At 34.4% G+C, this 22,932-nt stretch overlaps 3 protein-coding genes across 5 annotated transcripts; 2 read left to right on the forward strand and 1 right to left on the reverse strand.

Annotated features, from left to right (window-relative positions):
- Nucleotides 1–649: 649 nt before the first annotated feature.
- LOC128042548 (uncharacterized mitochondrial protein AtMg00810-like) lies at nucleotides 650–1,111 on the forward strand. The gene has a single exon (XM_052633929.1). The coding sequence runs from the start codon at nucleotides 650–652 to the stop codon at nucleotides 1,109–1,111; it is 462 nt and encodes a 153-aa protein (XP_052489889.1).
- Nucleotides 1,112–6,603: 5,492 nt separating this feature from the next.
- Nucleotides 6,604–13,969, reverse strand: LOC105791985 (uncharacterized). 2 transcript variants are annotated; one of them, XM_012620347.2, is made up of 11 exons: nucleotides 13,638–13,969; nucleotides 10,449–13,223; nucleotides 10,223–10,352; nucleotides 10,048–10,136; nucleotides 9,237–9,478; nucleotides 8,926–9,012; nucleotides 8,734–8,833; nucleotides 8,352–8,559; nucleotides 8,150–8,264; nucleotides 7,199–7,247; nucleotides 6,604–7,093 (listed from the first exon to the last, which is right to left on the reverse strand). In XM_012620347.2, the coding sequence occupies exons 1-11, from the start codon at nucleotides 13,779–13,781 to the stop codon at nucleotides 6,932–6,934; spliced, it is 4,101 nt and encodes a 1,366-aa protein (XP_012475801.1). In that variant the 5' UTR covers nucleotides 13,782–13,969; the 3' UTR covers nucleotides 6,604–6,931. The 2 variants fall into 2 exon arrangements, with proteins under 2 accessions (XP_012475801.1, XP_012475785.1); XM_012620331.2 differs by having other exon boundaries at nucleotides 6,604–7,099.
- A 4,122-nt stretch (nucleotides 13,970–18,091) lies between these two features.
- Nucleotides 18,092–21,516, forward strand: LOC105791971 (internal alternative NAD(P)H-ubiquinone oxidoreductase A2, mitochondrial). Of its 2 annotated transcripts, none has more exons than XM_012620311.2 (9): nucleotides 18,092–18,641; nucleotides 19,064–19,277; nucleotides 19,373–19,533; nucleotides 19,715–19,780; nucleotides 19,919–20,082; nucleotides 20,266–20,380; nucleotides 20,795–20,974; nucleotides 21,056–21,220; nucleotides 21,318–21,516. In XM_012620311.2, the coding sequence occupies exons 1-8, from the start codon at nucleotides 18,210–18,212 to the stop codon at nucleotides 21,206–21,208; spliced, it is 1,485 nt and encodes a 494-aa protein (XP_012475765.1). In that variant the 5' UTR covers nucleotides 18,092–18,209; the 3' UTR covers nucleotides 21,209–21,220; nucleotides 21,318–21,516. The 2 variants fall into 2 exon arrangements, with proteins under 2 accessions (XP_012475765.1, XP_012475773.1); XM_012620319.2 differs by having other exon boundaries at nucleotides 21,322–21,516.
- The last annotated feature ends 1,416 nt before the right edge of the window (nucleotides 21,517–22,932 follow it).

Genomic DNA, 22,932 nt, shown 5'->3' on the forward strand with positions numbered 1-22,932 from the left:
ATTTTTAAGGTCAAACGACATGCCGATGGGTCCGTAGCTCGTTACAAGGGCCGATTAGTAGTCAAAGGTTACTTGCAGGAAGCAGGTGTTGATTTCTTTGAAACTTTCAGCCCAGTAATCAAGCCAACAACAATCAGGGTAATATTGTATCTTGCTGTGTCTCGAGGATGGTCTCTACGACAAGTAGACATTAACAGCGCGTTTCTAAATGGGGGATTTGCATGAAGAAATCTACATGACTCAACCACCAGGCTTTGAGCAACAGTCGCCTGATGGTCGTCTACTTGTTTGCAAGCTGCGAAAGGCACTGTATGGCCTTAAACAGGCCCCTCGTGCGTGGTTCCATAAGCTGCGAGAGTTCTTGATGGCAGACAAATTTGTTGCATCTAAGGCTGACAGTTCTCTCTTCATTCAACAAGAAGGGTCTCAACTTCTATATGTCCTCATATATGTTGATGATATAGTAGTCACTGGCACCAACCCTCTTGCTATTGATCGGTTTGTCAAGGATCTTGACGTTCATTTTTCCTTGAAAGACTTGAGTCACTTAAACTACTTTATTGGAATTGAAGTAACATACACTCCGAATGGTATCTTGCTAAACTAGAAGAAGTATGTTTTTGAGCTACTTCGATGAGCTTCTATGGAAATGTCCAATGCTTCTCCCACTCCAATGGTAACTACATGCCGACTGTCTATTCATGAAAGAAATCTAATGGAGGATGAAAGGTTGTTTAGAAGCATTTTGGGTGCCCTACAATATGTAGTCATTACAAGGCCCGATATTGCCTTCTCAATTAACAAAGTCTGTCAATATATGCACAAGCCTTTAGATACACATTTCAAAGCTGTCAAACGGATTTTACGACACCTACAAGAGACACTAGAGTATGTTTTACAGTTCATTCATAACTCAAAACTTCTTCTCAAAAGCTATTCTGATGAGAGTTGGGGTTCAGACATTGATGACCGTCGATCTACCTCTGGCTTATGTGTTTTTCTTGGTGGGAATCCGACCTCGTGGAGTTCCAGGAAGCAACAAGTGGTGTCGAGATCCACAGTAGAGGCTGAATATCGAAGCTTGGCTCATGTCGCTGCAGAAATAGAGTAGATTCGGTCGTTGTTGACAGAACTAGGTGTTTCTATTCAAAGCAAGACACTGGTTTGGTGTGATAGTTCTGCTGCCATTGTTGTAGGAAACAATCCTGTAATGCACTCCAAGTTTAAACATGCGGAGTTAGACTTATTTTTTGTGAGAGAAAAGGTGATGAACGGCTAGTTGCAAGTTGGACATGTCTTTCGACAAGAGCAGATTGCTGATATTTTGACCAAGCCTTTGTCAGTAGGGCTATTTGACAAATTTAGGAGAAAACTTGGAGTGGTTTCCATTGAAAGGGATGTCATACAAGAGAAAGGAAAGTCGAGAAGCATGGGCCATGTTAGGAATAAGAGTCAGCTGAAAGTTAGTTAAGTAATTATTGTACAGTTAGTCAGTTAGTTTCTGTTGGTAGTTATAGACCTATTGTATTAAATACTCAGTATTCATTTCTTGTTCAATGAATTGAAGTCTTTCTTAATAGAAAAGAGGTGAGAATACTAAAATTTTATTTTCAAATCGAATTAATTCATTTGTTATCTTTCTTTATCGGTCCTCAAACTCGTTTAATTGTATCGCATGGTCTTCCGCATGTTATCAATATTCATATATTGCAATTTGTATTTCTCTTAATGCATTCACATGATATAACTTTTATTAATCTTGCTCGAACTCAAGCTAGATACATAGATCAACCAACTTGTATCCCAATCTAGCATCATAATGCATCATCAGATAAAACCGAAACAATCATACTAGCACATACAATGCATCATCGGATATATCGAAACAATTATACTATCACAAAAATGCATCTTCTGATAAACCGAAGCAACTATGCTGGCACATATAGTGCATCACCAGATATATCAGAACAATTATATTGGCATACACAGTGTATCATCGGATAAACCAAAGCAACTATATTGCACACACAGTGCATCATCAAATAAATCAAAGCAACTATATTGGCATACACACAATGTATCATCGGATAAACCGAACCCCTTAGTGAATATTTTTGCAAACCCCCTTAGTGAATGTTATGCAACCCCTTAATGAATATTTATACGAACCCCTCAGTGAATGTTATGCGAACCCCTCAGTGAATATTTTTGTGAACCCCTTAGTGAATGTTATGCGAACCCCTCAGTGAATATTCATGTGAACCCCTTAATGAATATTTGTGCGAACCCCTTAGTAAATGTTGTGTGAACCTCTTAGTGAATGTTGTGTGAGCCTCTTAGTGAATGTTATGCGAACCCCTTAGTGAACGATATGCGAACCCCTTTTATAAACTGCTATATGATCCCTTTTAACTATTATACGAACCTTTTTGTAAAACTATTATGCGAACCCTTATGTATATTGTACTGTGAACCCTTATGCGAACCTTATCTGCAAACCTGTGTGGAATCTAAACTAAGTCTATGTGTTTTGAGCTTGTTTGTATGAAATTTAATAAGTAAACTTTTTAGTGATAATGTACCACATAATCTGTTACTTAAAAATGTGTTTGTATTGTCATGCCATATTGCATATTGCATGGGATTGGGACGATATCATCGAAAGAAGAACCAACAGTATATCTACATTTATTTTGTTGTATACCCACAACCATAGCAGAGTCCAATTGCGATGGTCTTGTTGTTTACCCATAGCCATAGCAAATTCCACTTGTGATGTTTTGTTGTGCAATCACAACCCTCTAATAGTTATAATTTACGAGCATGTTGTGTTTCCATAGCCATTGACAAATTTCACCTGCAATATTTTGCTGTGTACCCACAGCCATAGTAGATTCCATCTATGGTGTATTACTGTGTGTTCACAGTCATCGGTAGTAAAACTGTAAACTATCAATGGTTAATCCACAATTTGGTATGTTGGTGGTTGGAGTTCTTGGGAACTCACAATGTGGTGTGTGGCGGTAGGGTAGAATATATTCTGTTTAAACTTGAAATTGAATGGCATATTTGATATCATGTGCATATAGTTCTGAAAACTATGTTATGATATTTATGAGCATATGAGTGGATACATATATTTAAGTGTGTATATTTTTATATGGTTAGAGTGGGCAAATATGAGAATTTGCCTATTTTGAAATCTGTGATTGTGAATTCTAATGCTTAAATGATGGTTGCATTGAAGAAACTTATACTCTAAATTGAATTGCTATCTATGATAATTATGTCAAAGCTATTTAATGTGTCTAACAACTATTTGCATTGGTTTTATTGTAAATGAACTCACATTGAGCGTCATAGCTCACCCCTTTTAATTTTCATCCTTTCAGATAACCCAACAGGTTAGGATACAGGCACGACAACCAAAGGGACTCGGCTTAGTTCTGGTTTTTTTCCTTAATATTATAGGTTTTATTGATATTCTATATTTCCTTTAAAAGATTGTATTATTTATAAACCGTGGCATGAGACTTAGAATTTAGGTTTGGTTTTATTTTGTATGACATTCCCTAGTTTTATTAAAACATAAGTAATTGCCATCTTTTCCACTGTTAGATAATAAGTAAAACTTGAGGAATAATAAATAATGTATTTAACTAAGTTTTCTAAACAAATTAAACAAATGTTTTAAAACGATCTTTTTCAAAAACTCCGATAGCTTATCGGGCCACTTCGGTGGCTAGTGTAATCTTCTGAACTCAAGTCTAACGTCTAGGCCGAGTTGAGGAGGTTACAATAAACTTGCATGTGAGTCAACTCTTGACACTATTTGATCACCAATATTTTCAAAATTGTTCTTTTTTATCACCCCATTGTTGGGTGACTAGCTAGCAGAATGATGACGTGATATTTTTAAATTGGTTTAACAATAAATTTAGTTTTTAATTTTTATATTTTTTTCAATTTAACCCTAATTATATACAAAAATCAAAATCTAAAAAAATCAAAATTTTAAAAATTATAAAATTATAAAAAATAAAATATATACATATATACATGAAAATAAATAAAAATTTAGCAAATTATATAAATACATAAAATTTTCAAACTCTACTTGGAAACCTAATTGATTTAAATTTAAATTTCCCTTTCTATTTCTATATGCCTGAATTTTAAGCTTGAATGAAGGGATTTGCGGATAGAGAAGAGGAGAGGGATGTCTTTGCTTCAAAGTTTGATCCTTTAATTCACTCAAACATTTCTTTTTAAGGTAAACTACAACCAATGTCATTAAATTATTAGAAAGTTTACGTTTTGATCACTCAATTTTAAAAAGTTATAAAATTATCATTTAATTGTTTAAAAGTTTTCATTTAATTCATTGGATTGTGAAAATCACTGCTATATGGTCTTCTTTGTTCATAATGCCTGCACCAATCAAAAAATCTCTTTCTCATTCTCTTCTATAGTTCAGTTTTGTTTTTATGAAATAACTTTGAATGCCACGAATATATGAATCAAAATCTAAATAGCTTTCTTCTTCAATCTTTGACACCGACCTTCAGATTGACTTGGATCGAAGGTATGTTCTTCTACTCATCGATGGGTACTAATCCATCATATCGATCTTCAAATCGTCGCTTGGAGCTTGCTAATCGAGCTTTTTAAAAAATGAAACCTAACATCCCAGTGGCTTAAATAAAAACTTTCATATAATTCAGTGACTTAAATAAGAACTTTCGAGTAGTTCAATAACCAAAACGTAAGCTTACTAATCATTTAGTGATCTTCAATGTAGTTTACCCTTCATTTCTCTTTTATAGGTTTGTTTTCATATTTTCTTCTCAAGCTCTTGCCCAATCTAGGTAGAATTCTCGTCTCGTCTTGCCTTGTGTTCTTTTGAGCTAAATCAACTAAATTCAAACTCTGATGGCCCAAATCTTTTGTGTCTTTAGTACAGTAGCAGCAAGTCTAAAGCTTTCTCCCATTTTAAAGATTCAATCTCAAGTAATGCTACGCCTTTTAGGTACAACAAGGGCTTAGCTAGGGGAGGTTGGCAGGGCCTCGACCCCCCTAAAAATAATTTTTTTTCATTTAGTTAATTTTTTAAAAATTTAAATTAGTAAAGATAAAATTGCACATTATCCCTCCTTAAAAATAATAAAATTTGATTTAATCTTTTAAATATTATAAAAATATAAATGATTAAAATAATAAAATTATATTTTTATTATCGTAAAAATTATAATTTAATTTCAATACCATTAAAAATTATTGTCTGACTTTGCTTGTAACTCTTGATTTCCTTATAAAAAGAAATGGATAGTTGTTTCAATGTTCCCATTTCCGAAGAATTCATGTCATGGGGACAGATCACTAATATTATAATTATTCAAATTTCACTCTGCCATCATCCTCTCCCAATCCCAGGCAATTTGATGAACAAAATAACACATTGGCTTCTACTCAGACTCTGGTTTCTCCAAAAAGCTCTTGTTCAACCAATCAAATTACTGGATGAGGAAAAGCGTTTGTTGAACCAATTAAATTGCTGGCGAGGAAAATTTATAGATTATTAACACATTTATTACTATAATAATTTTATATTTATATATTGTATATATAAATAAGTATATTTATATAATGTAAAAATTAAATTAATTTTATATACTTTCATAACTATTTATATGATTAACATTTTAACAATTCAATCGTTATATTAGATGATCTATTCATATAGATTATACTTGTTAATTTTAATATAAATTTAAAACTTCTAGCTATTTATTTTATGTAAAAAATTGAATATATATTAATATATAGAGTGATTTAGATTAATATGATAGAGATATCGGATCGATTTAAAATTTACATGCATGACAAATACAATTATATTGATAAATTTAACGATTGGATCGTCAAAATATTAATCATATAACTAGTTATGAAAGTGTGTAAAATTGCTTTAATTTTTTACCATGTGTAAGTGGATCTCTCCCTAATTATACAATCTAAAAATAAATTGATATATTTATTCCAAATCTGCATGATCGAATTAAAATTAAAGTTTAGAACCAAACCTAAATTTCATGTGTATAATTGTACATTAAATCAAAGTTCATATATAACTTTGAAATTTGCATAAAATTAAATTAAAAATAATTCAAGTTCAAAGTGGATATTGAAGACATTTTTGGAATTTTTAATGTATTTTATATTTTTAAAATTTTATTTTAATAAATTCGATGTATTTTAATGTATTTAAAGTCTTATCTATATTTATAATTTTCTGTATATATTATAATTTTTTTATAAAATGAAGGTGAAATTGATATAAAACCAAATTTTTATATTATACGAATTAAAAAAATACCATGTCACTATATTGTAACTTTTTCAATTGAAGGCTGACTAATGTAGTTTAACATTAGTGTTATTATGTATTGGAATTGATTTTTAAATTAAATAGTTAATAAAATTTGTAGAAAGAGAAGTTATGTTTCACTTGAATGAAACGGTACTCATGTCAACATGCCTGTTTTTACTTCTTCAAAGGAAGTTAAGGTAAAATTTGAAGCCTGGAGACAGAGAGAGAAGTGCAGCTTCCAGTTTAACTTATGATATGTTTTAATTGCCAAACCCATCAAAAAGAACATGAAACAAGGGAATTTATGGACAAAAGGGTAATCAAAATGAGATCTGCATCCTTCATCCTATAAGGTATAATTTCCCAAGTTTATAGTTGATATAAACACAACTTATCTGATTTTGAGATGTTCTGTACAAGAAAATTTACACATCCATGAAGAAAACTCAGATGCCCTGCATCTGTGTTCATGTGTTGACAGCATCCAAAAAAAGAAAAACACCATTTCGGTTTCACCATGGCACAACTCCCATCTGATGGCAGAATCTGTGGGTATCCTTACCTCCTATTCACAGCTATCCTCCTGCGCTTCTTGTAGCAGCACTTGACAAAATGGTTACCGCCACCTTTCGTTTCCTCACAATAGGCAGCCTGAACTGAGCAATTTGGATTGACTTCATTATCGCATCGAGCATGGTCAATTTGAGTTGGTTGGTTGGCCTGTAACTGAGAAAGATCTGGTGAGTCGAGAAGGAGAAAATAAAATGAAAGAAATAGGTTAATGATGGACTAATGAAATGTGCCTGAGAGTCAATAAAAAAGTACCGTAACCACAATATCAACATTTTTAGTAATCCACCCGCCAGTATCAATCCTGCCAAAACACCATATACCTATTATTATTAACATATTTTAACAGGCAGCATCAGAGGCAGTATGTTTGAACAGAGAATATAACATGAAAAATCGAGAAAATAAAGAGGTTCATATGAGTGGAGCCAATATATATTCTGAGTCAAAGCAGAGTCCGAATTGTTTGAAATAGGTGTACAACTCAGCTTATTACTTCATAAATTAGCATAGACGGTGAGACCATCAATTCATAGGTGTAAACAACTGTAAGCAGCTATATCCCATACATCTGTGTCTTTGGTAAGAGACGAAGACTTCAATGCTGATCATTCCAAAGGGTTAATAAGTGATAACAAAAAATTCAGGATTGGAAGAACAGCAATGAACAACCATCATCATTACCATCGAAAACCATATCCAACTGATATACTTGAAAGAGCTCAGGATTCAAAGACCAGCAATGAACGACCTGTAACTATATCCAACTGAAACATGCGAGCTTGGTTAAACTAAAGAGTGGAAGTGAGGCATTCTAGGGTCACTGCTTTCATATTTTACAAAGTTAACAGTATCACACACATACCAGTAAAGGGTATTTGCTTTGTAAGAGTTGTCATTTATGATCTCTGCCTCTCTAATAGTTGTAAAGACTGCGAAGTCTCTCTTTGCTGAGAACCTCAAATACCAAAGGATGACTACCTGGGAATATTTTCTTCCCACAAACCACAACTACCTGAACCTAACTGACTTAAGAGTTTCAAAATTTACATAGGAGATCTTTCATCTTTATAACTTGGTTAGATGTCTAAGCCAATAGTTCTCAAAAGTTTGACCAACCTAAGGAGAGCAAAGCTAGAGTTTTTTTACCCCTTCCACTTTTCACTTTCCCTTCAAACTAGAGTTAATAAAAAAGGTCATACGTACTCCATTGGTCCTTGATCCATACATCTGTTTTCCTCAATCGCTTGGAGTGCTTCAGAGACTGAACTGGACCCATCTGCATTGGCATTTTCATCACTATGAAGTTCAAACTGGGATCCTGGAAGATGTAACATAAACATGAATGTGACTCACTGGTTCATTGCAGTAATTAATACTTGAACTAGGTGGCTATAACAGGGAATACCAAGAGATAGGTTTGATTCCACTAAAGGACTCTTCGGTAAAAGCTTCTGGCACATGATGGCACCCTGGAAACCTAACAATGTATAATCAACAAATTGTAATCTCTCTGATGGAGTCATCTTTAAAAACCCAAATGAACCAGTCCAGGTGGGCAGCACATCAGGAACAGCAGGTAACATCAGCCTCTGAACTCCTAATTCTATGAGCTTCTGAAGAAATCAACAAACAATAGTCAGAAATTTGTAAGATGCAATGCATTTTAGCACAAAAAATGTAGGATGATAACTAATCTCAAATATCAAGTGCCATAAATTATGAAGGAATTTGACCAATGAACATAAGGAACTGGTAATACAAACCCAAACAAACAAGGTGTAACTAACCTTTTCAAGCTCATCCATCAAAATGCGACACATTCCAAGTTGCCGGTATTGAAATCTGGTACCAATTAAAGGTATTTCGGCTACTTTTTCTCCGTGGACCCTTGAATAGACAAATCAAAGCAAACATACAGAAGAGTCAAACCAAAAGTTTTAGCCCTATACAGCTAAATATTGTTAATTAGATAAGCATACCTAACATTAGCAACGGTAATGAGTTCATCCTGTCTTTCCAAAAGTATTGTGTAGAAGCCTTGGAAGTTCAAGCCGTTATGTTCAGAACTGTAGAATTCAAAATCATGATGATAAAAGTTTAAGTCATTTGCTTATAGTAAATACACGAAATTTGAATAAATCATCACTAATGATCAGTTCAATGCTCAATGAATACTGAAGTTCTTATAGTAAACAAAAAAAATTTGAATAAATCATCACTAATAACCACCTCAATGTCCAGTAGATATTGAAGTTACCAAGATGGCTTAAGAAAAATAAGAATATCACACCTTCTACTGAATATAATATCTGCAACAAGATCTCTGCCAGTGCGAAGTTCTTTTATAGGCTTGAAACACTCATGCATCACGTCAAGCGCGATGCTAAGTTTGCTATAATTCTCAACCATGGCCTCATTATCTGAAGCCTCATCATGAGTATTTGATGGCATGGATTTAATTAGTGTCCATGTTAGATTGTCTGTTCCGACAGGAATTGGTCTTCCTAAAAGTTCATGAAGGACCAAAAATATCTGCAGCAAGGCCAGGGTATAAGCAACATTTTCAAGATGTACTATCATCTGTATGGTATTACACTGCTGCAATACTAACTTTAAAGTAGGCTACTGCTGTAAATAAATGAGTAATGAAATAACATTTATGACCTAATCCTAACAATATTACCAGTGACAAGAAGGCTAGAATTGGCTGTTATTCTCGTGTGAAAGCAATGCATGTCACTATCAATAATCCCTGTGATTAATTTTATAAATAGCAGAAATATCTCCCACCAATTATCATTCCCATCATATCAATCACATCGTAAAATCTTTTACAGCAAAAGAAGTTCCCTGCTGCTAGCAATTCACTGCTTGATTCTAAACATGCACATAAAAAGAGCTAAAAGTCTTCTTACAAGGTAAATCAAGGGAGAAATGAAAATATTACTAGCTTTCTAATATGAACCACTCAAATAGTTAAACAGAGGATTGAAGATGCGAAACTACACGTGCCCAAAATAAAAGGTCAGAAAGAAGTCAGCAGTAGCTATCACTTATTGATGCACAATAAACATTACAAAAATAAAGCAGATCGGAAATACCTCTTCACACTTTTTGCAGCAAAACCAATTTTCTTTTGCACATATTTCCAAGCTATCTGCCCCTCTACGGCATATGCACTGAACATGATCTGCATCAAATACACACCAAAAAAAAGCATAAGAAACTATTAATATGTGGTTTTGACCTGTCAGAAAATGGAGAAAAGCAACCTACATTTATGCTCACACTGAGCACAAGTAAGAACTCTATCATCCTCAATATTAGCAACGTCTTCTTTAAGCTTGCTTTGACCACAGATTCCACAGCAACAAGATGGACAGAACCAGTCACCATCTGGAATACTCTATGATAGATCAAAGATCTGGGGGTTTTAAGAAAATGGAAAAAAGAAAAAGTAAATCTAAATCCGAATAAACTGACAACAGAATAAAAGATATACCTCTAAATCGAGGCAGCTTTTATGGAATGAGGATGGGCATTGATCACACAATATTAGTTCACCTCCATAATGACAAACATAACAAATGTCGTCATTCTTGTCTATTTGAGAATTGCGAATCAAACGGCAACTCAGTTTTCTTTGAGACTTCATCTTATTAGTTCGCATCATTTCCCGTTGGCAGTCCAACAGAGACCTGCCATCTTCCAAGAAGATCTTGGCAGCTGCTCTGTGGTTACTGCTGCCACCATGTGCTACAAAGCCACCGAGAGTGTATATCTTGTCACAACAATTGCACTTAACTCCATTACGAGTTATCCGGCCTTCCACTTTCAATCTCTTTTCCTTCCTCCAGTAATGTACTTTTGACCTTGGTAAAACAACATTGTTATCTATCAGCCAAGACAACACAGTTCGTGGATTTTGATGCAACAGACTAGGAGTTACAACCTGCTGCACTCTTTTGGTTGATCGTAACAAATGGTTATGTTGATTGCCATTGAGATTCTCTCTTAATTTGATCAATGCTGCAGGTGATTTTCCACCTTTCAATCTTGAGATGCTAGTGTTTTTAACAGGTGAGTCAGTTTGCTTTTTAACTAAGTCAGCCACAAGATTCGATAAACTATCCTTTTTCCTCTTAGGCTTCTGAGTTCTTTGACCTAGTACTATACTTTGCTCAGAAACATTTCTAGTCTCCAGTTTAGAAAAAGATTTTCTAGTACAATTGTTAGATTTAGCATTTGATGGCACCAAGCTTCTCAGGATATCTGTATCAGAAAGTGCAGAACAAAGCTTCTCACTTGCTAGCTGGCTATCAACCTCCTCATTGACATTAATTGTCTCTACAGGTCTAGGAGAAGCCTTCAGGGTCATATCACTTCTCCTGAAATGACACTTTTGAATCTCATTGGATTCAGCTTTAGACCAGTTCAAAAGAGCATGAGGGCAATATTCTGGTTCAACATGTAGATCTTTGATGTTTGGTTCAACAACATGATGTGCATCTTTGGTGTCAGAACAAACAGGCTTCCTCTGGATATCCATTTTAGAGAGTGCAGAAGAAAGCTTCTTGCCTGCTAGTTGACCATCAACCTCTTCAGTGACATTAATGTTTCCGACAGATCCAGAAGGAGAAGCAGCATCTTGTGAAAGCCCGCCTTCTTTTATACAAATTTTGCAGGCTCCACGAAGTGAATAACATGTCCTTCCTCTCGGTGAAGTATAGCACAAATAGCGCCTTCCATTGCTGACTACATAGTGAAATACCCAACCCAGCCATGAGAGATGCTTTTTTGCCTTCGGTATCATATCACTTTTCCTGAGACGGCGCTTGCAAATCGCATTGATATCAGCTTTAGACCAATTCAAAACAGCTTGAGGGCAATATTCAGGTTCAACAACATGTTGAACCTTGCTGTTTGATTCAATAACATGATGTGCATCTTTTGTGTCTGAACAAATAAGCTCTCTGGTGTTATTCATTAAATGTGAGCAGAGCTTATAAAGAGAGTAATAACAAACACCAGTAGGTGAGATGTATCGCATTCTGACAAGATGTTTTTCTCGCTTCGATTCAATTCTCCATCCTTGATATAAAAGATGCTTCCTAACATCAGTTCTCAAAGCATTAAGATGTTTCTTGTCAGCAAGAGCATATTTTCTAATGGCATCAGGGCATGACTCAGCCTCAGGAACAAGGTTGGGACCAGCAGTTATCCATGTAACCTTTGCATTGTGTCTCTTTAGCCTGGCCCTCCTTTGAGCCATATCATTATCGGTTTTGGAAAATCTTTCATTTCTGGTTAGAGAACAGATGCAAGAAATTCCATCCACAACAGAGGGTGAGACCAACAAAGCTTCAGGTAAAACAGAAAGTGCTTTATCAAGACAGGACCCATTGCATTCAGTTAAAACATGAGTATCATCATTTGAGATGCACATCAACGGACCTATACTAGATTTCTCTTGAATTGGTTGAACAATAGATGAATTTGGACTCAACAAATTACTGTTAACCTTATGCTCAAATGGTAAAAGAGAAGCAGTTTCATCTAAATCTGCATCTGGCATACTAGGCTCCAGTTGCGACTCAGATTCTGGTTGAGAGGACCCAGGAAGGCCTAATACCCTAACAAAATGATTCACAGTGATCTCATGATTATCTTTTATTACCTCCAGCACCAATTTTTTCCACAAAGAATCACAAGAAATAGTCCACTCTCTAACATTTTGAAAACTATTTTTCTCCCGTAAATCATACCAGAGTTGCTTCACAGAAACAGAAATGTACCACTCATGCTCATATTGTTTAATCAACTCAAGAAACAACCAAGTTCCACGTTGGTGCCACTCCTCTTCAAAATCATCCCAATCTTGTGTAATCCGTAAATCTGCAATTCCAGCGACCATTTCATCACCCAAATCAGGAAAGAACACTCTCCTAGTCTCTGAACCATCTTCATGGTCAAAAATCACACCTTCCCACCAGGCATCCATATACCATACATCCACACAGATACCATAGCAAAGACTCCATTTACTGAACACTAGCTTAGGTGGCAATTGCCTCATTAACCCTCGATAGTGACAATGATTCTCACAGGGACAGTCAATACCATTTATTCCAGGTGAAACACCCACAATGTCAACGAGACTATCAGAACCATCATCAACAACAATGTGGTCATACTTGATGTGAAACCCCCGCTTATCCAATGCAATAACAGTCCCTTGATGCCATGAGCCCTGAAATCCCTCTTCCTCACTCCTCACCTACACCATACCAACTTTGTTATGCAATGAACTAAAACTTCAAATCCATTTTTTTTATTCATATTTAAAAACTAAGAACCCAACCAATGAGACACGAAATTTTGAGGGTAAAAAAACACTTGCTCCAAGTTTTAATTGCATGGCTACCAAAGAGACTCCAAAACAGGCAGATAAGCAAATTACTACAGAGAGAAAGAACTAAACAACAAAATGTAGCTCTAATTAGACTGATTATCAGTATTTGAAACTTTCAACTATAAACAAAACCAAAAATAATAATAATAACAACCCAGTTTTTCTAAGAAAAGTACCCACATTAAGAACATTCAAAATTACAACCTAGAATTTGAAACCAATTTTTTATTTTTTTTGAAAAAAAATTACAAAAACCATAATGGGCAATAACCACATTACCTCAACTTTTTCATTAACATCAAGTTTCTTCCTCCCACTCATTTTGTTACGTTTCAGTTTTCCACAAAACAGAGGGTTTGTCGGTTTCTCCAGTCGAACACCAGTGCCGCCATTTGACTGAACATGTACGTTCTTCTTAAGCATGGCAAATGTATTATATATATATATATATATATGAAGGGCAGTTAAAAAAGGGGAAAAAAACAACAGATAAAGAAAAGAAAAAAAATGGGAATATATTCTTTTTTCAACTCTCTCACGTTATTTTCGCTTCATCTTCGCTATGCTCCCTCATCAAGAACCAGCTTTTATAGTCTACCATTCTCACCTTGTTTCGTGGAACCCAAGCCTGCATTTTGGATGCATCTTTGACGTTCATCAACTATTTGCTGAAATTAAATTAAATTTATGCCTAAATAAATAACTGAAATCTATAGTATTTAAATGCGGAAAAGATTACCTTTTATTATTTTTTATTCAAAAGTTTATTTACCAAAATCGGCACTTGGACCAAGTAACTGCATACTTCTATTTTATAATTTTGTGCTCAAATGAAAAATTAACAAATATTATCAATAAAATCTTTGATTAAATTTAAAAAAATGTTCTTTTATAACTAAAATAAATCATATTATTTGAGGGTATTTTAATATATACATATGGTGTGATTTGAACTCATGCTAATTGCAAGTGTAAAACCTTACCACCTAACCAAAGTTTTATTAATTTATTCTTTTCAAAATTTATCTTGAAGTTTTGAGGGACCGTTTGTGATTTATTGAGAAATAATATAACAAATGATCTCTCATAATTTTATCAAAATTTCAATTTAAATTCTTTAAAAAAGAAATTAATAAAATCAATGTCCTATTTAATCTATTAATATTTGGTAATTAAGGTTATATGCAGATTTTTGTATGGGTTCGATGTGGATATGGAGTTAGTATGCAAACAAAGGGTATATACTATCTCTTTAAAAACTCTCTCGATGTTTGGATGGATGTGTGTCAAAGTCTTGTTTTAGTAACAATAATTAATGAAATCAAGATGTGATTATAATTTGTGTGAGAATTATGAATGTTGTAAGTATGCGTTTACTTAGTTTGGAATCTTGAGATGCGGAATGAAAATGATTATGCTAAACCTTGTTGTGTACGTTAAAGCACTCAAGGTATGTTTAATCCTATTTCAAATGCTTTAACCTTGCCATGCTCTTATTCTAGTTTAAGATATATGCTTGACCTGCTCACATCAAGGTAAGGTAAATATAATGATTTTCATTTGAATTTACTAAACATTTTATATTTACGTGCTGTTGGGTTTATACGTAGGTCTTGCTTTTGGATTCTTGAAGCTCAACTCAACCCCGAAACATTACACCACACAATCTTTAACCTATTTCAATTTTTAATCCATTGGCCTACCCTTCCCCAATCACTTGGAAGAATTAACTCATGATGAAATTCAAATCAACACAAAAAGATAAGTAATAACATAATTATAACAATGAAAAAGATAAAAGAAAAAAAGAAGAATAATTTTATTTTAATAATTCAATCTAAGAGTTATTGAATCTCCAAACAATCACTCTTGAAAAATAAAGAAGAACTAAATGTCCAAGTTAGAAAATTAGATAAAAACAAAATAGTTCACATATTTAACGCAGTCTAAAGTATGCTATTTATATGTCTTTGTATGATCTAGGGTTTCAAAGTTAGACCTGGCATCAAAGAGTCGAAATTTCGCAATTAAAGATAAAAACGAGGCTAAAATGGCCAAATGTGTTGCAACACACGTCATAGGCGCTACAACATCCACGTTGTGCTCCAAGAGTGCCATGTCCTCAAAAATTTTTTCCTCATTTTGCTTTCATACGCTTTTGACCCTTCATTCTAAGTTCCATACACCTTTCCTCTAAGATTTAGGGTTAATATTTTCACCAATCGAGAGAGTCCTGATTCAATGAACTTGTTCTTATAAATAAGTTTTTTAAAGCATTGTGATAGGATTAGGAGACAAAATCATGATATGAGATAATACATTATTGTTGTTGGGAGATTCAATTAATTATCTAACGGACAACACTTTATTTATCTAAAAGAGTCAATTCATTTAAATAACTGTATAACAGATAATATATAAAATCTTAAAAATCGAATCGTAGTCGAATCGATTAGACATTTAATTTTTTATTTCAATCTATTCATCTTTCAGTTGAGACATGAAAATTAAAAAATTCCAATTTTTTAAAGAAAAATCATAATTTTCTACAAATTATCAATTTTTTATAAAAATATACTTTCCTGTTTGCCAAAAAAAAAAAGCTTTTGGGCTTACAGATTAGGCTTAACTGGTTTTTGGTACAATGCGGTGGCCCAATGAAAGTCAGTCAAGAAACTACCAAAAGACAAAATAATCATTTTATAAAGAAAAAAAAAAGGTCATCTTCTTCCAGTCCCGCTACCGCTTGCAGCGCCACGGACCACCGCGGTCCTCGTCTTTCTCCACGTCATCAGCCTTCTCTGCACTCAACTTAACTTCTTAACCAGTTTACTGAAATTCTGAAAATAATCCCTTCCTTGAAAAGAAATGACTATAAAGTTCAAATTTTTACATGTTTAGCTTCAAAAGAACTCCACTTGTCAAAATTCCATGTAACTACACTTGCTTGGAAGTAAGTAAAGAGCTCTTTGTCTTTTATGATTTTAAGGGATTAATTTTTAGTGAATAAGACAATTAGATTTGTATTTATAGCTGTTCCCTGTTGCATTATGCCTTTTTTTTTTTGGTATGTAAAAATTAAAAAGTGATGGGACGACGATGTAAATGTAATATTGTCATTTCAAGGTAAACATACACATTAACGACCTCTTCTCTTTTCTTTTTTGTCAAGAAAGGAACTTCACTGATAAAAGGTTCTACATGAACAAAATGTCCCTTCTGGCATCCGCCTCAACAATTGTAATTAAGGAGCTATGAGGGGAGTTACCAATACAAAAGAAATCATCAAAAGAGTTACAATCCAAAGAGGAATTATCAAGAACGTTGTTCCGAATACGTACTAAACTCGAAAGATATGTTTAATACTCTTAGAAATCAATAGACAGAGGAGCATCTTGCATTCATTCATAATTGGAGATAACAGTAGATTAGTAGTATTTATATTAGACATGAAATGAATGATTAAAGTAGTTTCAACTTCAATGACCAAATGCCTAATATTTAAGCTCTTAGCAAGTCTAAAGCCGTCACGAAGGGCCCATAAGTCCGCTTCTACGCTAGTCGCAAGTGGAACATGACGATATGACATATGAGCCAACAATCCAAGAGCCTTTGTGATCCCGAATCACTGCTCCTGCCCCCACGACCTTTATTTTATGATAATGGTAATACTTGTAGTTTATGGGAAACTTTTTGGTATACTTCTAGTTTGGAATCCACTATTTCAGACAATGGAGAAATCATTTGAATGAGCAATATGGTTAGATGTTTACTTACAGTCTACATCTGTTTTAATCCAGTACACCCAGCAAGCAAGCTCATATTGAGGCGGTTTTGAGATGGTCTTATAAACTTCTGTGCCTTCCATTGACTTTAATCCCTGAGGAACACACCTGTTGTCTTTATGTTGTGAAATCTGGTCTCCATCAGTATACTCATGTTCACTGTAAGGAGTATTATTCGTCTTCTGCCTCTGCAACCTTTTAGACGCTTTGTTAGCTATGGAGCTTTCAGGGTGGAATACTTTTATGACCTGAAAATTAAAGCTCATCTAAGAATGTTTGAAAAGGTTTGCCAAAAGCTTACCATCACCTTTTTCTCTTGGTTACATTAATAAAGAAACCTTTCAAATACACACCAATTGCAACTAATGAAAAGATAAAACAAAGTAAGAGCAAAATGAAAGCAGCAAGAGAGGAGAAAGGAACACAATGCTTGACCATGTTAATTACCAGGAAGGAGTTATATTAACTACTGACAATTTTGCCAAGTATTCCCATCTGACAGAGACTATCCTAGATAATCTGTTGTTGACTTGTAGACTTTAGGACTCAAATGTGTTGACCCTGACTTGCCAATGTTTTACTCTCTCTCAGTGAATGGGAATGATGGCATTAGCATTGCCATAGATGACTTGTTTGGTCTGCATCTCCTCTTTCCCACATGTTTCCATAGGAGTCTCTTCTGCAAGTGATGCCTTTTCCTTCTTCACGAAAATTCAATGGAAGACCCAAACAGATATGCCGCTTGGAGTAGACACATGACTATCTTCCCATGATCTAAATGGCACAAATGAGAGGATAACCAAATTAGTAACATGCTATAGCCTACTTAAAGGTGTAAATGTACTTTAACCATTTCTTTCTAATCACAGTCTAAATGGAGTATGATGCTTCTTTAAGAAAATTTTAGCCCAGTCGGGGAATGGGCCTTTCTATTTGCATGCAAATTTCAACCATCACCAGACACGTGCCACTGAAGTTGACTGAAACTCTCCCATCCCAAATCCCAATACGTCCTCCCCCGAAGCAATCTCTCATTGTTTTATGAAAGAAACGTAATCAGGCAGCCATGTTTTGGTATAGGAACTTGATCAAACTCTCCACACCTATCAAATCCAAAACCCCCATCACCAAAAATCTTCTACAAGCTTCTTTATCCCACTTCAGCACCGCCAACCAACCCCCTGCCTCGGCTCAGGCTCAGCCATCAGGTCTCGGACCCACCAAGCCACACGACAAACCGAGGGTGGTGGTGTTAGGATCCGGATGGGCTGGTTGCAGGCTAATGAAAGGCTTGGACCCCAAGCTGTATGACATCGTTTGTGTCTCGCCTAGGAACCATATGGTATTTACTCCCCTATTGGCTTCTACTTGTGTTGGGACTCTTGAGTTCAGGTCCGTTGCCGAACCCATTGCCAGGATTCAGCCCTCCATCTCTTCAGCACCTGGATCCTATTTTTTTCTTGCCAATTCTACTGCGGTGGATACCGAACACCATGAGGTATTTCAACAACATGCCGCCTTTATTGGGTTTAATTAGTTATTATTTCCGTTTTGGAAGAACTAAAATCAAAAGGCATTGACTGTTGGCTGAGTTGAATGTTAATTTAAGGCTGGGAGTCCTTTTATGATCCTAAAATTAGCTTGATTGTTTAAATTTTTGGCTTTGGGCTTTTGGGTATTGAATTTAGTTTAATTTTACTAAAGATTTCTGGTTTTTTGAACTAGAGAATAGTGATGGATCGTATGTCTAGATCTGCTTTGTAGAATGCAATTGTTGAATTAAGCTTGTTGGTAGCATTCCCTCACTGAACTCGGAAAATTCTTTGTTCTTGTTCTGTTTGATGGAAAAGAAAATGCAGTAGGAAAATTTTGGATTTTTGGCCTTTTGATCATGGAATATTTGGTTTTGGGTATTTGAAGGTGCATTGTGAGACTGTTACTGATGGAACTGACACCCTGGACCCATGGAAGTTTAAGATTTCATATGATAAGTTGGTAATTGCATCAGGAGCACAGGCATCGACTTTCGGAATCCATGGCGTGAAAGAACATGCAATTTTTCTGCGTGAAGTTCACCATGCTCAGGAAATTCGGAGGAAGCTACTTCTCAACTTGATGCTATCTGATGTACCGGGTAATGCCACACTTTGGTTTTTCTACCTTCTGTAATGGAAAATAATTTCTTGAGTATGATTATATGTTTTACCTATTGGTTCGGTGTCGAGGCAGGGCTTCCTGAAGAAGAGAAACGTAGATTGCTGCATTGTGTTGTTGTAGGAGGCGGTCCGACCGGGGTTGAGTTTAGTGGTGAACTTAGTGATTTTATTAGGAGGGATGTTCATGAAAGATACACTCATGTAAAAGACTATATCCATGTCACACTGATTGAGGTTTGTTTCACTACGATATCAGTTATTCCTCCGTACTGGCCATTTATGTAGTGCTGGCTTTCCGAACTCTGCCTGGAAGCTTGAAGACCTTCTTGAGATTCTTCTTGTGCTCATGCCTTGTTTTAAGTTGCTGAATTGAGGAGATTTGTGAATTATAATAAAATTATTATCATTTTTTCAGGCGAATGAGATACTGTCTTCCTTTGATGATCGTCTCCGGCGCTATGCAATTAAGCATTTAACGAAGGTAAAAGATGGTTGATTGACACAAATATTGTTTTAGCTTTCTAACTCCATTGAAGGAGTTTAAATATCTTCTGTTAGGCTGCTGAGAAGAGAGGATTTTATCGTTTTATTTTTATTTCATCAAGTAGTTTTTTCTCAGTCAGGAGTTCGTCTAGTTCGTGGGATTGTGAAGGATGTTAAACCTGAAAATCTTGTCCTCACTGATGGTTCCGAGGTTCCCTATGGATTGTTAGTATGGTCAACAGGTGTTGGTCCTTCTCCTTTTGTGAACTCTCTAGGACTTCCGAAATCTCCGGGTGGAAGGTAAGATAAAATCCCAGTGACATTGGTTTTATTTTTATGAAGATTTTCTTGCTGGCATGGTAATATGCACCTTATGAGGTTTTGAACCAACTGGCATAAAAATTATTGGTAAGTTTTCATAAATTGTAAATAAAACTTAAGATACCGGCTGGTTCACCTAAATCAATTCCTTTTTACAAATAGGATTGGTGTTGATGAGTGGCTTCGGGTTCCTACTGTGCAAGATGTATTTTCAATTGGTGATTGCAGCGGGTTTCTGGAAAGTACTGGCAAACCAGTCCTTCCGGCTTTAGCGCAGGTAAGCTAGGACCCCAACCTTTTCCGTGCCTTCCTTCGAGTCTTTTTGTTCTCATAAAGTTTGAGATAACATCATCCAGTTCCATTGGAAATTGGACTTGGGTGTTTCCTGCATGCTTGTTACTACATGAATTCATTGTTTTGGCTAAGTTAACTGTTCTTACCTACTTCTAATTTAAATTTGATTCTTCCGTATGGTGTTTTTTTCGATCTACTCTTTTCAATCCAAAACACAGGTACAATACAGGGTTGGACCCAAGTTGTGTATCAATTGAATGTCAAACTCTATGATGAACTTTCTATATTAGCTTTCTAGACTAGATATATAGTTCTCTTTATACACCTGGGAGATTGATAATGCCTACCCTTTTGTTGCTTCGAACAACTGCGGCGCCAATATTTCAATCCTGTTCAGGTTGCTGAGCGACAAGGAAAGTATCTGGCAAACCTATTGAATAAAATCTGTAAAGATGGTGGAGGACATGCCAACGGTGCTAAGGACATGAACTTGGGGGATCCGTTTGAGTACAAGCATCTTGGAAGCATGGCAACTGTGGGCAGATTCAAGGCTCTTGTTGATCTAAGACAGAGCAAGGTGATTCTTTTCTTTTTCTTTCCCCGTATTTGAGCAATTAGTTTGGATGAGTTGTGAGACTTATTTGATTCTTTTTTATAGGAGGCGAAAGGGATATCTCTAGCAGGCTTCGTCAGCTGGTTTATATGGCGCTCGGCATATCTAACACGAGTCGTCAGCTGGAGGAACAGATTCTATGTGGCTATTAACTGGCTCACAACTTTTGTGTTCGGTCGCGACATAAGCAGAATATAAATTCATAGATAGGTATCTTTTTATTCCGTTTTAAGAGCCAAATGCTCGCTGTCCATTTTCATCCAGTGTATAAAGTTTTAATCGGCATCTATGCATTTGTGTTTGTTAGTCAGAGGTTAGCAGCAGCTTGGGGATTGGGAGGGAGGGGGAGGAGTTTAGTCTGTTATCAATGAATCTCAAGGCGATGTTGGTTTGTTTACAGGACATACTAAAAATTAAATACGCAGGCTGCGTTGTTGATTTTTCCCAACTGTTATGAAATTATGTATTTATTACTCCTTTAATTTATAGATGACTATATTCATTAATCCATTTAGTTTTTTTATTTTATGGCTAAATTATTGAGGACTAAATGTGTTATTATATTAGTTAAAAAATTAGGACAAATTATATTAATAATCACCTAATTATTAGTATGTTTTTCTTTAATCAATGAATTATAAAAAGTTACTTTAAAATTGATATCCACCTATTGCATCAAATCGATGATGCTTTTAAATTTTAGCCTTTAACCTAATTCAGAAAAATTTCATAAAAGCACTTCCAGTTTTAGGATCTCATAAAGCTTTTCAACATAAATAATTGAAAAATAGTAAACTTTCTTTAAAAATTCCTTCCAAATAGATAAGCACTTTAGCTTAAGATACTTTCCAAAATTTTAATGGATTGAAAATTTTTAATATTTTATCAAACCCGCCCTAAGTTTTATTTTAGCAATAAATTAAATTTGGTAAATGTTATTTTACTGAATATACTTTTCATATATTTGGAATTTAATTTTTCTAGGAATTTAGTTTCTCTATTTTTAAATTTTAAAATTCAAGTTCAATTACTAACTTTGTTAAAATTATTTTATTAATTTTGTTGAAATGATATTTTGAAATAAAAAATACTTACTTATAGTAATATATAAAAAAATAACGTTGTAATGAACTTGATTTTAATAGATATATTTTAACAATATTAAGCACTAGACTTGCAATTTTAAATCCGAAAAATAAAAAATATTAAAAATCTTGAAATAAAATAAAAAAACTAAATCACAAATATACAAAGAGGCATATTATAATTTTTAAATTTTTTACTTTATAAATTAATCTAAAATAAATAATTAATTAATACAGGACCAAGCGTTCTGCAATCATACTACTAAGTACTAACTCTGTATAAAAGGAATGCCTAACACCTCCTGACACGCATCCAATCGCCTTTTGTTGATTTTTTTTGCCATTATAATTGAAATGGTAAAACTTCAGTTTTAGTCCCTCTATTATAATAACATTTGAAATTTAGTTTTATATTTTAATTTGATATAATTTGGTTTTCAAATTTTACAATAACATTAATTAGTCTAAATAATTAACCTGTTTTAATTATTTTTAAAAAATACTATTCTAATAAAAATATTTTAACATATTGAAATGGAATAAGTGTTATTAAAAATCCACATTAGCTTCCAAAAATATCTTGGGTGCTAAATATATGAACTAACTATTGACACAACCTTTTTAGTCATTATAATATAAATGGTAAAATTGTAGTTTCGATCTCTCGCCATGTTCACATTTGGGATTTAGTCATTGTATTTTAATTTGATATAATATGCTTATCATTAGTTAGTCCAAATAATTAGAATCCTTAATTATATTGATAAAATGATTACATGAATTTTCTTAAAAACATTTTTCTAATACAATACATATATTTTTGCATGATGTTGGAAT

Source organism: Gossypium raimondii, chromosome 7 (genome assembly GCF_025698545.1).
Source record: "Gossypium raimondii isolate GPD5lz chromosome 7, ASM2569854v1, whole genome shotgun sequence".
Lineage (NCBI taxonomy): Eukaryota > Viridiplantae > Streptophyta > Magnoliopsida > Malvales > Malvaceae > Gossypium > Gossypium raimondii.